A 14,886-nucleotide genomic window follows, 5' to 3' on the forward strand; every position below is an offset into this window, starting at 1 on the left:
TAAGCTATTTGTAGTCAGGCAGGTGACCCAAGAATGCTGGGCTGGGAGAGACCAGGCAGTGGTGGGAGCCAAGGCCAGTCAAGTCCCATTTCGACAGGACAATGATGAAGCACAACAAGAATTCCAGTGGAGAATACAAATATATTTTGGAAGCTGCCTGTGTGCTCAGGGGTGAAGAGCCAGCACAGAGGCCCCCATGCGCACCCAGCCAGCCTGCCCACCTCCTCACCCAGCTGGCTCCCCCATCTTTCTACAGACCCACCACACACACACTTCTGTCTTCCTAGGGTTTCAGGACAAAGGTCAAGAGGGATCTCCAAGGAGATAAGGGGGGAGGTATCTCCGGGTGGGTGCAGTGGCAGGCCTGGGGCAACAGCCTGTGACTTCCAAGCTGTGCCTCACGGCTTCTTCCTCTGGGGACATGGGAGTGTGGTGTGCAGAAAGGAGTTCAAGACGACCCTGGCAGAGTCGACCCAGAGCCTGCAGCTGGGGACTCTGGAGAGGTGTAGGTAACCCACACTCCTGACCCTGCCCCTCCCTGTCCATCCCAGACCTACCCAACTCCACGGTGCCTGAGAAAATGAGATGGCAGGAGGGCTGGGCGCCAGGGACTGTGGAAGCTGGATGGTGAGGGTGAGGACAGGGAGGGAGGGAGGGCGACTGTCTGTTGGCACCTCCTCTGGAGCCCCATTGCCCTCCCTGCCCCCAGCCCCACTACAATCAGGAAGGAGTGCTGAAGATGCCCAGGCCCACAGGAGGCAGGAGCACCTGGGAGGGGCAGGTGGCCCAGCAGCCTCCATGGCCCTTCCGGTCACTACTTCGGTCGGGCCTACCGCTCACAGCCCAGCAGCTCCAGGCGCAGGGTGATGCGGTTGTGCCAGGCCACAGGCAGGATGCGAACATAGCGGGCAAAGAAAGGCGTCTCAAACACATTCTTCTTGTGGGAGTTGTTATCCAAGTTGCCCGGAAAGATCTGGAGGCAGAGGGGGAATCAGGAGTACCCCAAAGTCAACCTCCCTCCCACTGGCACTGGGGAATGGCAAGGGGAGGGTCACTGGACAGACACCCACCTTGCTGTCCACAGCCCCGTGTTCCTTGTACTCGGTCCAGTTCACACCGTCGTTACTGTAAGCCACCTTGTAGGCTGCTACATACTGGATGTGGCCAAAGTCACGAGCCCCCTGGGTGATGACGCCTGTCACTTGTTTCTGGGAACCCAGGTCAACCTACAGGAGAAACCACCCACATTTTCTTGGTTTGCACCATTCTAGGAAGGTGGAAGGAGGCAGGTTCACTAGGGCATAATTTGTTTTGGGAAAACTACTTCACTTGGCTGAGCCTCAGCTTCTATATCTATACAATGGGCACATATGATACTACCCACAGGGCTAAGCACTTCACTACAAAAAAGCTGGGCCTTAGCTGACTCTATGCCAACCCCTGCCAAGACAGGCAGCCCCTCATGGAATCCAACTCCTGGCCAGCTCCTTAGACCCAGAGACAGGCACCTGCCCCATCCCTCACCACTGTGAGGAACCTGCCCCTGGACAGATAGTCCCAAGATCAAGGTTGCAAAGCCAACTCTCTGCCAACCAGCAGAACCCCAGCAGGGCCTTATCCTGCCAGGACTCAGTTTCCCCATTTCTAAAACAAGCTCTGGTTGTCCACGATTCAATATGTCCTAGTTACGTAAGTCAGAGGACATCTGTTCTGTGTGCATGTGAAGAGGTCCCAGGACACTGGGTTGGGTGTCCCTCTTCCATCCTGCCCTGCTGTTGTCTGTCCACAGGCTGAGTCCTGGCAAACCTGTGACAGCCAATGGTGTATCTCTATCCCACACACATGCATCCTCTCTCCACCTGGGGGCCATCATGGAAGCAGGAACAAGAGAAGGTGGGGCGTGTGGGAAAAACAAAGACAAGTCTTTTCAGAAAGTCTCTTGGAGAGCACAAGTCCAGGTTGGGCAGAGGTCACAGATCTGGCAGCCCCACCTGATCCCACCGGACCCCAGCCTGCAGCCCAAGAGGGGCTGGACCCACCTGCAGCCACTCGGAAGCATCGTTGCTCTGGGCGGTCCAAGCGTTGAACTTGCCCTGCTTGTCCAGCCGCCCGTAGAAGGGGTACCAGCCAAAGGCACGCAGGCCCCAGGTCTTGAAGCTGCTGGAGGCTGTGATCTGCTTGTCGGGGATAACGTTGTCCTTCAGACCCAGAGGCTCGGAGCATCCTGCCAGCAAGTGGGGAAGGGGCTGTCACCCAGATCTGGGATCCGCAGTTCCCTGGGGCATGAGCACAGGCAATGAAGGGGGAAGAACCTTGGACCCTGATGTGCCCCTGGCATTCTCCCCCCACCCCCCTTTTTTTTTTTTTTTTTTTTTTTTTTGCGGTGCTGGGGTTTGAACCCAGGGCCTTGTGCTTGCAAGGCAAGCACTCTACCAGCTAAGCTATATCCCCAGCCCCCCTTTTTTTTTTTCTTTTTTTGAAACAGGATCTCACTATGTTGCTCAGGCTGATCTTGAACCCCTGGCTCCAGTGGTCCTCCTGCCTCGGCCTCCTGAGCACCTAGGACCATGGGCATGCTCTATGACACCAGCCTTGGTATCCTGACAACAGAAAAAAAGCTCCATCTGCCTTTAAGGGACAACTGCTCCACTTGCCCAACCCTCTTCTCACTTCAGCCTGGTGGTCTCCGCTCCCGCCCCCAACAACACTCAAGACCTCCCCCAGGCCGTTGTTCTTCTCCTTTGGCAGCCCCAGCTCAATAACCTCCCACCCTTCTTCCAAACCTGACTAGGGAGACACCTCCTCCAAGAATCCCATCTACCCAGTGCTTCCTTCTGTCCTTCACTTACTCCAGCCACAGAAAAACCTGAAGGAAGTAGACATTAGCAACCCCATTCTATAGATGAGAAAATCGAGGCTGAGAAACATTAAACATCGTGCCCAAGTCACATACAGACTCCTTGCTACCACACCAACTGTGACATCTCCACCTTGCCCCCACAACCCAGACCCCTGAAGGCCTGGCTGGTGGCAGCTCCATGAATGATGAGCAGGACAACAGTCCTGCCCTCTTAGCGGTTGGAAAGTAGAGAAGTCGGAGAACTCCTGGTCCTGGGGATATTCCTGTACCTTCTCCAGCAGCGCCTCATTTAATTTCTACCACAGGGCTTTTGCATGCTCAAATGCTTCTGGGGTGCTGTCACACAGGCCTGGGAGGGCTGGCCTGAGAAGGTGGCCTGTGCTGCACCCCGGCCCACCCCAAACACCAAGGAATATGCTGGAATATTTTGCATTCACATCTGCACCTGCACCTGCACCAGGCCAGAAGAGTTGGGGATGGGCAAGAGATAAATGATGTGTGAGATAAATGATGGGTGTGTCACACATGGAAGGGTCCCCACTCCACAGTTGGGAGGTGGGGGTAGCAGGTGTGGACACCCAGGCTTCATCTGGGACATGCTTACTCTCACTGTCCCTGGATGCCTCCCAGATGCCCTGAGGAGGCCTGTCCATCGTACCATTGCCTGATGAGGGCAGTGTAGCAGGTGCTCCTGGATTGGCAGCTGGCTCATCCCTTGTGTCCAAAACAGAGGATCCTGGGGAAAGTTACAGCCTGGGGTAGTTTTGCAGAGGACACCAAATCTGCACCAAATCTGCACCAGTCTCTAGTTCATCTCCCTCTGGGCCTCCCTAGATAGGCAAACCAAGCCTTCTAGGAAAAATGTAGATGGGAGGGGTACCAGAGCAAGGGCCATCATTCACTATGTGACCCTGGTAAGTCTCCTCCCCATTCTGGGCCTCGATGTCCTCAACTATAAAATGCAGTGCTAAAGTAGTACTTCTCACTAGGCACAGTGGCACACACCTGTAACCCCAGTGGCTTGGGAGGCTGAGGCAGGAGGATCACAAGTTCAAAGCCAGCCTCCGCAACTTAGCAAAGCCCTAAGCAACTAAGTGAGACCCTATCTCAAAAGTAAAAATTTGAAAAAGGGCTGGGGATATGGCTCAGTGGTTGAGTACCCCTGGGTTCAATCCCCAGTACCAAAAAATAAATAAATAAATAAAGTAGTACTTCTCACAGGTCACCTGGGGATCTTGTTAAGATAAAGATTCTGTACCAGCAGGTCTACAGCAGGGCTGAAGTCTGCATTTGTAGGATGCTCCTAGGGGACACTGATACTGCGAGCCCATGAAGCAGATTGCCCACCAAGCCACTCCTCATGCTCTAGCTATGCGCCAGTCCCACAGGCCTTCTATCCTTCAGTAACCCCAGGGCCTTTGCACTTGTCAATCTCATGCCTGCAATGTGCCTTCCAATGGCTTCACAATGGCTGCCTTTCTATCATTCAAGCTTCCCCTCAAGAGCCATTTCCCACAGCAGACACTGTGCTGCCTGCTCCCATCACCTTCATCCCATCACCCTCCACCTTTTCCTTCAGAATTTTCTGTTATCTGATCCTTCTTTTATTTGTTCCTTGTCTACAATCTGTCTCTCTCACAAGAATGCAAGTTCCAAGAGGTCAAGAGTCTCACTCGTACTGTTTCCTAGTCAGGTATTTAGGAGGAGCTTAAGAAATGTTTTGAGTTAAATAGTTCACCAGGGATATGGTGCTTGCCTGCAAAGACGAATCCCAGTGCAGGGCACTAGTCCCCTTGTAGGTTCCTGGGGAACACACAGAGTTCAGCCCCACCTGCAATATGCACACACAAGCACACATACTCACACACACGTGTACATGTGCACACGCACACCAGTACTCTCTCTAACCAAAAGGAATGCCTGAAGAGAAAAAAGTCGAGCCAGACCTTGGGGGAAGGTCAGGGCAACTTTGCCTCCTCATGTGTGAGGCCTGCCCTCTCCTGGCCTCGAGGGGAAGTCACCTTTGATGCATCACACAGGCAGTCTTAAGAATCAAATCTTCAAATTAAGACTGCAAGGGGTGAGGGGCCCCAAGGAGAGGCACACAGACCTGGCTCCAGCCTTTACCAGTTACCTTTTAGAGAAGGCAGTCTTTTACCCACTTCAATGAGATGGTTCAAAAATCAGTGACCCTGGGAGAGGGTCACACCACTTCAGTTCACCTTTAAAAAAGACAAGTGCTAGCCAGGTGCAGTGGCACACACCTACAATCCTGTCAGCAAAGGAGGCTGAGGCAAGAGGATCACAAGTTGAAGGCCAGCCTCAGCAACTTAGAGACCCTCTGTCTCAAAATAAAAATTAAAAAGGGCTGAAAGCGTAGTAGAGAGCTTGCCTAGCACCACACAAGATCCTAGGTTCCACCCCGAGTACCACACAAAAAAAGAAACCCAGCAAGACACAGAACTCAGCTCTGAGCAATACTAGGTGGTATCTAAAATGAGATAACGGGAAGAGGTGCCACAGAGAGGATGCAGGCCACACAAGGGCAGGTCCTACATAACGCAAAAGAGACACCTCTCAGATCTAGGACTCCACCTAGTGAGCCCTTACAGTTCCACTGGTGACCAGAAGGTGGCACTGTGGCTGCAAAGACCTCAAGGAAGCTGACAGCTGGGCTCAGATGGTACCTATCAGCCCAAGCCACGGACCAGACCTCTCCAATGGGCAGTTTCTCCTGGCTCAGGAGAAACCTGTTCCTTTCTGGTCCCCCTATCTCTCCATCTAGGAATCTCTCTGGACAGGGCAGCAGAAAGCATGCCCTATGATCCTGGAAGCCCCCGTGTTTCCCTTGAATGCAGACTACAGGAGATTTGCAGGAAAAGCACTGGATGGGTGGGGTCAGGAGCTCGGGGATCTATACCCAGCTTTTTACCTCCCAACCGTGTACTTGATAAATCATTTGTCTGGGTCTCACTTCCCTCATTCATTCACTCACTTAGCAAATATTCTTTAGGCACCTATGATCCAGCCACTATTGGAGGCACTTAAAATGAATAAACCAGACATTCTCTAGAGGTGACATCTGCAAACAGAACTAATGCTACATATTCCAGAAGCTCAAGGCAACAATCAGAATAAATGAAACTACTTTGAAAACCGAGGTGATTTTTTTTTTTTTTATGCAGTAAGTAGAATGCCCAGAGGGACAGTTTGGCCAACAATTAAAACCTGGGCAAGAATGGTGATGCCTCTGACCTTTGTCCTGTGTGAATCCAGGTCCCTGGGCCGTGCTGCTGCCATTACCCAGCTCAAGAAAAGAGGGGACAGGGAAGGCCATCTCCAAGACTGACCACAGTCCCCAGCACTCACCATTCAACTCACAGCCAAGGAGCTCAAAGCGCAGGGTGCAGCCCCGGCGGCAGGACACTGGAAACAGCCTCACATACTGTGTCTCCAGAGGGGAGCTGAACAGGTTGATCTTCAGGCCACTGTTGTCCACATTTCCCACAAACACCTAGGAGGGAAGGGATCAGTGCGGGCAGCCCCTCTTCCTGGACTGCCACGCCCTTGTCTTAGGCCTGGTAGGCAGACCAGAGGGTTGGGAGAGCAGGCAGGGGCTCAGAGAGCAGCCCTTCCTTTGACCACCCCAGAGCCCTCAAACAGATTCTCACTCTTACACCAGCCCTCCTGGGCCATCATGGGACCCAAGCATAAACCTCCATCTTTTACTCAGGGTTACTGGCAGAGTGCCTCTGTGCATATTAGGAAAAGATACTCCTTTCTCAAGACACTTTACTAAGACAATTTTCTGTAGACAGTATACAAACATGCAATGTAAGTATTCTGAATGGTACCCACTTAGTAATAACCTCCTTGAGCAGTATACAACCTACACAGTTATACATGATACCTTTGAAGGTTCAGAATAAAACCCACCTCTACCACCACTACCACCCACAAATCACTGCACTACTTTGAGCCTCTCCATTCTCATCTAAAAAGTAAACTATTACTTGTAACCATAAAACATTGACACATCTGACTTAATTTCTTTTTCAGGGCATAGGGGTGGGGCATGGGGATTGAACCCAGGAGCACTCAACCACTGAGCCACATCCCCAGCCCCTTTTTAATATTTTATTCAGACAGGGTCTTGCTGGTCTAAGTTACTGAGGCTGGCTTTGAACTCTTGATCCTCCTGCGTCAGACCCCCAAGACACTGGGATTACAAGCATGTGCTACCAAGCCTGGCTGACTTTCACAGTTTCTAAAAATCAAGACTCACCACATGGCCAATCTGGCCAATCACCCAGGGTACTCTTATCTCACTAGGGCCCTCAACCTGGGCTAGAACCCTAGCAGGTGCTGACCTTAACCCTTCTTTAGGGCCCCAGCAGGCCCACCTTGTCTCCAGATGCCTCTTCATCCTGGATGAACTGGAACTTGCGTCCATCAAGGCTGTGGGCTACCTTGAAGGTCTTCAGGTACTCAGCGCTACCCGCACGGCTGGCACCCTGCGTCACCACACCTGTCACCCGCATCTTCCGAAGCAGGTTCACCTGCACCCAGGGCAAGAAGGACAGTACCCTCATCTCCCAGATCTTTCTACCTGGGATCTAGGCTGGCCCAGTCCTTTATCCCCCATGCAGTGACGGACAACCCAAGGGGGGCAGCTGAGCAGTAGCCCTTGTTGGGGGTTTGTTCCTCTGGCCCTCTAGACCAGGGCTGGGGAAAGCACAGGAGGCCCCCAGAAGCCTCATGTAGAGCAGAGCAACAGCTCCTCCACAGCCGGGGTCCGCTCCCCACTTATTCCACCCAGCTACTCTAGGACCCAAGGTTTCCCTACAGTTACACACAGTTCACCAATGGAAACCTGTCACCTGTTGCCTAGACCCCAGGAATGAGCCCCTCAAATACATACCGATCCACATCACTTCTCATCACCCTGCCTGGGTCAATGTCTTTTCCATACCTGGATCCAGGGCTTCCTGTCATAGTTGCTAGCTGTCCAGGCGTTGACAATGCCCGTGCGGTGCAGGCGGGCCAGCTCTGGGGCCCAGCGCTGCAAACCCATGAAGCCCAAATGCACAGAAGAGGCAGAGATCTGGAAGTCGGCGATGGCACCCTCCTCCATGCCCAGAGGCTTGGCACAGCCTGCAGGAAGGGACAGGAGAGTCAGAGGACCACCCCAGCAGGTTCTAGGCCCCAGCTGGGACCAGAGGACAAGAAAGTAAGACAGTGTGCCCTCTGCTGCAGATCCAGTGTGGCCTCTGCTCAGACCCTCACTCAGAGCACAGCCCACAAAGGGACAATGGGGGCAGAGTGCCAAGGGCAGGTACTGAGGAAAGGTGTCTGGGAGGTGCAGTGAGGAAGAGAGGCCGGGCCAGGACTGCCACCATGGGCAGGTGTGCTCTCCCTCCAGGCTGCAGTGGGTCTTGTTTTACAGGGAATTGGGAAGCAACTATTCTGATGCCCAGCTCAGTCCCTGGCTTCCCCAGCAGGGTGGTTTTGGGAGAAGGGGTACCTCAAACAGTAGTGAACAATACACATACCACACACAAAACCATGAGCAGATCTGCCTGGAGTTTTCTAGAATCCCACTGGCAGGAGTTCTGTGGGTGGGGCACAAATGCCATTCTGTTTTCCCTGTTACCATTTATACCTTCCCCCTGTGAGTCCTCAGCCATCCAGACATCTGTGAACATATTCCTGTCCATGGCCCATCACCTTCACTGTTACCCCAGCAACATGATACCAGGGACCCGGACAGCTACCAACAACTACATTCACACACCCCCATCACCCCACCAGTCTGGGTCTCTCAATCCCACAGATGTACAGTGCTTTCCAGCTGTCAAGCAAAGGACCCAGGACAAATCTATTCTGCCCACCACTCATACTAGAGATTGAACCAAGAGGTGTTCTACCACTGAGCTACACCCCCAACCCTTTTCATTTTTTATTTTAAGACAGGACCTTGTTAAGTTGCTGAGGCTGGCCTTGAACTTATGATCCTCCTGCCTCAGCCTCCCAAGTCACTGGGATTACAGCCACGTACCACTGCACCCAGTGTGATCTCTTAATCCAACATCCCAGGCTCATGCTAAGCCTGGTACTATCACATTCACAAGGAAAGTGAAGTGCAAAGTGTGGCCAGATGCCCAAGATCCAGGGCCTGCCAGTGGCTGAACAGAGACATGATCCCAGGTATGCCTCCAGGGTGATCCTCACACCCTAAGGACCCAAATGTGAGATCTCTGTGTGGGATCCAAGGAAAGTGACCACACAACAAACAAGGAGGGGCTGCAAAGTCCCTCTAGGGAGGGTCCCCTGCCTGTGTGGTCACCTCCCACCTTCAACACCAGGTGCTATCATATCCAGCTCCTGGCTGAGAAGCTGAAAGGCTAGGTGGGTAATTCCGACTCAGGCACACCCATGGTTACCTCGGTTCCCAGCACAGTAATTAGTGGCCCACCTGGTCCCACCCAGGGCTCTGTCTGCCACACACATCCTTCCATCCAGGACCTCAAACACACCTGGCCTCAGTGCACAGTCCAGGGCACAGGCCCTCAGCCCGGCCTCCTCTGAAGTGAAGGGCATCTTGGCACTTTGCCTGCTCTTTCCCAGGGTCCCAGCCCCATTCCTTCTGTAGGTCAGCAAGCCTCAGAGCCCACCCCAATGTCCACTTGAGGGGGACAAGACACTGTTCTGCCCCAGTCCAAGATGCTTAGCAAATGACCTGCTGGAACCTGGGACCCTCACTCTACCTAAACATGGACCCAAAAATGGACCCACCCACCCCACAGAGGGCAAAAAAAGAGTCCTAGTGTGGTTGGGGCCCAGGGAGGGAGGGACTCCCACTAAGCAAGGAAGCTGCTGCCAGCAATGCTGGCTGGGCACCCACCCAGGCCATTCTGTGGCCATGTGGATAACGGAGTAGGTCAAGCTGGGTCAGTCCCTCTGCACATGCCAGGCCTCTGGCCACCAAACCATGAGGGGATGGCCCAAGCCTCCCCTTCCTCCCCTACCTCTATGAGGAAGCCTCAGGTCAAACTTGGGCCAAGCTTGATTTCCTAAGCTCCTGGGCCCCTAAAATTTAGGAATATGTTTGTTTTCCTTATTGGTAGAAAAATCCAAAGACTTAACTCTAACACTGTATGTCTGGTTCATGGTGACTCAGGAAACAGCACTCCTATGACCTCTGGGGTCTCTGAAACCCCTGCAGCAAAGTCAGGCCTGACTGGCAGTCCCAGGAGAACAGAAAGAAGCCTGGGGAAGAACAGCAGGTCCCTTTATCCCTTTGGCCTAACTGAGATGCTCTCCCTCCCTCAGTCTCCCTGAAGGCAGCCTTGCCACAGAGAATGAGGCCAGTTTATAGCCTGTGGCACAGGACAGTAGCTCAGGGTCTGCCTCAGAAGCAGGCACCAGAGAACTTACTGGTTTCACAGTGGACACCCACGTAGCCCTGAGGGCACTCGCAGATGTACTGGGTGAAGACATCTCCTCGGTGCGCATCATCAATCACCTGGCACTCAGCGTTGTGTAAGCAGGGGTTTGGGGAACAGGGACCTGGAGACAAGGAATAGATAAGATGGGCAGGTGATCAGTGAGGAGTTGGAGACAGACAAAAAGCAGTAGAAAGGCCAAGCCCAAAAAGGATACTTTGCCCAAATTCAGTCTACCATCACTTCCCTCTCCTTTCCCCAAATCTGCCTGATGGAGCCTTAGTCAGCCTGGAACCAAGGAGGGTCCAAATAAGGTAAGCATCCAGCTTTCCTCCAGGCCTGGGAGTTTCCAGGGCAACCCTGGCTGGCATGGCAGAGGCACTGGGGACCCCTGCCTATTTGGGGAAGAGCTAGGGATGGGGTGGAGAAGCAGGCCCATGCAGGCAGGTACCTTTCTCAGTCTCGTTGCAAATGAGGCCTGTGAAGCCCTCAGGGCAGAGGCAGTAGAAGGGGGCGCTGTCCTGGCCCATCAAGCATGTCCCACCATTCAGGCACTGGCTGGAGTCACAGAAGTCACCTGCAATGGCAGCTCCTACTTAATCATTCCATAAATGTTTGGAGGGCCAACTACCATGAATATGTGAGGTCCCTGAGACAGGGAAGCCAGGTGCAGCCCAGGCCTTGAGAAGCCAGTGGGAAGAGGAAGGCCAGTGGACAGATAATAAACAAGTGACATAAACTAGCAGAAACCTGCACAAGGGCCACCAGGAGATTTCTACCAGGAGTGATTTCTACCAGGGAGATAGACATTTTACAGATGAGGGAACACTTGAGCTAGGTCTAAAAGACAGAATGAGAGGTACTCAGGCTGAGAAATGAGGAAAGAACATTCTAGAAGAGCAGAAAAACTGAGGGCATGCTATGTTGGAGAATAGTAAGATGTCGCTGAAAGGGTAGTTTGGGCCAGACTGGGAAAGATCTTAAGAATGATAAGTTTAGGAAGGCACAGTGGCACACACCTGTAATGTCAGCTACCCAGTACACTGAGGTAAGAAGATAAAAAGTTCAAGGCCAGCCATGGCAACTTAGTAAGACCCTGTCTAAAAATCAAATAAAAAGGGCAAGGGAGGGGTTGGGGTTGTGGCTCAGTGGTAGAGTGCTTGCCTAGCACATGTGAGGCACTGGGTTCGATTCTCAGCACCACATATAAATAAATTAATTAAATAAAGGAATTTAAAAAAATAAAAGGACAAGGGAAGTAGCTCAGTGGTACTGGCACTTGCCTAGCATGTGGTAGGCCCTGAGTTTCAAGCCCAGTACCACCAAGAAAAGAAGGGGGGCGGGAAGATGGCAAGTTTAGATTTTGCGTCCTGCCAATTAGTAGCTTCTAACTTTCCTTCAGCATTCCCAGCATTGTCCAACAAGAACACACACTCTCTCAAGTATGAGGTGGGAGCAGGGAAGCCAGTTCAAATCCTTGGAAGAAGGTTGAAAAATCCCACCTGCAGAGACCTGACAGTCCCCCACCCCTCATGGGAGGGTTTGGTGGCTGCAGACAGATCCCTCTGGATGAATGATGAAGAAGGAAGTCAAGACAAAGGAGTGAGAAGCAAGGGTGGATTTGAGAGACACTGTGGAACAAGGGTTTTAGAGGTAAGGGGAAGACTGGAGAGGCCACTAAAGCTTCTGGATGGGGCCCTGGGTGACAGATGTGCATTATCTGCTCAGATGGAAAACAGGGGGAGGAGGAGGTGAGGAGGAAGAAGAGAAGAGAGAAGGGGAAGAGGAGGAGGAGAAGGGGGAGGGAGAAGAAGGGGAGGGGAGGAAGAAGGAGGAAGAGGAGGCAACAGGCGGCTGGGGCTGGAGCTGAGATAGGCACCTGGGTTTGTGGTCTATAGGGCAGTGCTCACATCCTCCTCCTATCCCCACACCCAGAAAGGAATCCATTGAAAGAAGGGCTTTTGATCCCCTTGGAAGCCCACCTTACTCTAGTATGTCCTCAGTCACTTGGCTGAGGTTGGTGGTGCCAACCAGTGAACTGCAGCCCTCCATCAGGGTTAGCTGGCCCTAATCAGGATCCTCTAAAGAGGTTAGCATCCCAGAGGAGCTTCTCAAGACCCCACACCCAAACCTGCCATTTGGGGTAAGATAGGAGAAACCTCCTGGGCCCCACAGTCACTCATCCCAGGATAAAGGGTCTTTCTGAAAACCCAAAGCTCCAGGGAGCTCAAGCTTGCCCAGCTCCGCAGGCAACGCCATTAATGAGCACAGCCTCAGCGCTCCACCTCACAGGGGCCTGGGGAGCTTAAGGCGGCTCCCAAAGAGCTATTAGTCATTAGCTTTAAATAGTAGGTTAATCCCCTCCTCTGACCTGGCAGGCCACAGGCACGCCTCACACAGAGGCTCCTGAGGCTTGGAATGGCCAGGACCTGGGCTCCCCCAACCCAACATGACTTCTTTCCTTCCTCGCCAGGGAACCCTCCCGCTATACTGCTGGAGGGGAGGGGTTAAACAGTGCTATAGGGGTGAGGGGTGGGACGGTGTCCTCTACGAAGCCAGACATTAGACTGCCTGGGGCCGGGTCACCTGCATGAAGTAGAGGGGGTGCGTCCCCTCCCAATGCCGGGAAAAGGCAGATCGCCCCCTACAAAGCAGCCTGGAATTTCGGGATGCTGCTCTTTAATAGACTTCCACGGGACCACCTGCTCGTGACACACTTCATGGGGGACCAGAGAGGAGGTGGAAAGGGACTTTGAAGACCCACGCATCTTGCCAGGTGGCTGGGAGGACCAGTTCAGCTTGGTGGGGGGGGGGGGTCCCCACCTATTACAGGACGGCAGAGCCGGAACCCAGCTGTGACCACCCTCGGCTGTAGTCAATCCCGTTTCTATGAAAAAATGATGTAGAAGCTACCGGAAAAGCCCTTACCCTCACCCGGAGTGGGCACCACTTTCCCAGCGACCCCACTGCTAAGATATGAGGCATCTCCAGGAGCCGCGTGCAGGAGGCCCTGCTGTCCACCGGGGGCCTCCGAGCGGGGGAGGAAGACCATGGAAGATACAGCACCCGGCCAAGGCCACCGGAGGGAGGGAGTCTGGAGACTCCCCACCAGGAGGCAGCCCTTTTCCAAGTCCCTCCCCAGTCGCTGGGGGCCCCTTCCCGACCCACCTGGAGCCCAGGCGACCGCATCCACTCCTCAGCCCTTCCCTTATCTGACCAGACCCGGACAAGCGGGGGCGCAAAAGTTCAAAGAACTGTCCGGCCAGGTGGGCTTGAGAGGGAGTTGCTGGGGAAAGTTGACTGGAGAAAACGCATCAATACAAAAGCGGTGGAAGGATTCGGAAGTCAGGCGCAGGTCAATGGCCTCATTTTAGAGACGGAAAAAGAGAGGCCCGACACAGCGGATTCTTTTGTTATGTGAATGCCGCATCCCTGAGGGCGGTAGGGCTGTCACCCGGTGTCCCGCGTCCCCACCCAGCGCGCTTCATACGCCTCAATCACTGCCCAAAAATTCCAGCACTGAGAGAGCAGGGAGGCCGAGCGCTCCCCACCTCCCCGGCCAGCGCGCAGTCGGCGAAGCCTCCCTGCGCGGGTCCCCGGCGCTTCGCCCAAGTTTGTCAACAGGGAGGCGGAGGGAGGGCGCCGCGGAGAACTTCCGAGAGGCGCGGAGAGGAGGGGCGAGCGCAAGAGGGCGGCGCGGGCCACTCACCCGAAGCGGCGAAGAGGCCGGAGGCGCAGAGCAGCACACCGCACAGCGCGGCCAGCACACGGAGGTCCTGCATGGTGCCTGGGCGCGAGCGCCGAAGGACGAGCTGGGCTGTCTAGACCTGCGACTTCTCGCTCCTTCTCCTCTGGGACCGGAATAAATCAGGCAGCTTGGCACCTCCCACAGGCCCACGTGCTCCGCCCTAGCCGGCCCGGGGCGGACTCGGGGCGGGGCTCCACAGCCAGGGAGAGAAGGAGGAGAGTCCTAGGGGGTCTGGGTCACCCGCCTCCCGCCGGGCCCACACCCAGCATGCCAGTTGGTGGGAGCGATCAGGTCCCCTGTCCTGAGTGCAGTAGACAGGAAAAAACTCAGGAGGAATTAAAATGAAAATAAAAGAGTTTTTAAGAGTTAAGAAGAGATGCTAAAATTTATTCATAATCAGAATAATGAATTAAGACTACACTGAGTACCGTGTACATTGACTGTGGGGCAACTGACCCAAGTGTACACTGAGAGTAAAACTTGGTTCAACTTCTGTTTGGTAATACCTATCAAAATGACAAGTGCCGACACAATAAAAACTAACAAACTTAATAATAATAATAAACTTATAGGTATCCATTCCACAGAAATTCACAAGTGCAAGTGATATATATACTAAGATATCATGGCAGCATCATTTGAAATAGTAAAAAGACCAAAAAAGGAATCAGCAAACTTTTTCTGTAAAGATTCCAAATAGAAAATATTTTAGAATTTGTGGGCCATAAGGTCTCCATAGCAACTGTTCACCTCTGCCCTTGTCCCAGGAAAGCAGCCATAGACAACAATGAAGGAAATGAGCCTAAGAAGCGAAACCAGACTGAAGGAAACTT

General features: G+C 53.4%; 1 protein-coding gene across 4 annotated transcripts; it reads right to left on the reverse strand.

Moving 5' to 3' along the window:
* Positions 1-121: 121 nt before the first annotated feature.
* On the reverse strand, positions 122-14,176 carry MFGE8 (milk fat globule EGF and factor V/VIII domain containing). 4 transcript variants are annotated; one of them, XM_079127511.1, is made up of 10 exons: positions 14,015-14,176; positions 10,757-10,882; positions 10,298-10,429; positions 7,833-8,014; positions 7,264-7,419; positions 6,230-6,374; positions 3,519-3,596; positions 2,040-2,224; positions 1,071-1,226; positions 122-973 (listed from the first exon to the last, which is right to left on the reverse strand). In XM_079127511.1, the coding sequence occupies exons 1-10, from the start codon at positions 14,085-14,087 to the stop codon at positions 830-832; spliced, it is 1,377 nt and encodes a 458-aa protein (XP_078983637.1). In that variant the 5' UTR covers positions 14,088-14,176; the 3' UTR covers positions 122-829. The 4 variants fall into 4 exon arrangements, with proteins under 4 accessions (XP_078983637.1, XP_078983639.1, XP_078983638.1 ...); XM_079127513.1 differs by lacking the exon at positions 10,757-10,882; XM_079127512.1 differs by lacking the exon at positions 3,519-3,596 and having other exon boundaries at positions 14,015-14,174.
* Between the last annotated feature and the right edge of the window lie 710 nt (positions 14,177-14,886).

The sequence above is a fragment of the Sciurus vulgaris genome, assembly GCF_902686455.1.
Source record: "Sciurus vulgaris genome assembly, chromosome: 2".
NCBI classification, from domain to species: Eukaryota; Metazoa; Chordata; class Mammalia; order Rodentia; family Sciuridae; genus Sciurus; species Sciurus vulgaris.

Coding starts and splice junctions, on each gene's coding strand:
- MFGE8 (XM_079127511.1), bottom strand. CDS start 14,087: ATGCAGGACCTCCGTGTGCTGGCCGCGCTGTGCGGTGTGCTGCTCTGC. Junction 10,883..14,014: donor CGGCCTCTTCGCCGCTTCGG/GTGAGTGGCCCG, acceptor CTGCCATTGCAG/GTGACTTCTGTGACTCCAGC. Junction 3,597..6,229: donor CCTTGGCTGTGAGTTGAATG/GTGAGTGCTGGG, acceptor AACTTTCCCCAG/GATCCTCTGTTTTGGACACA.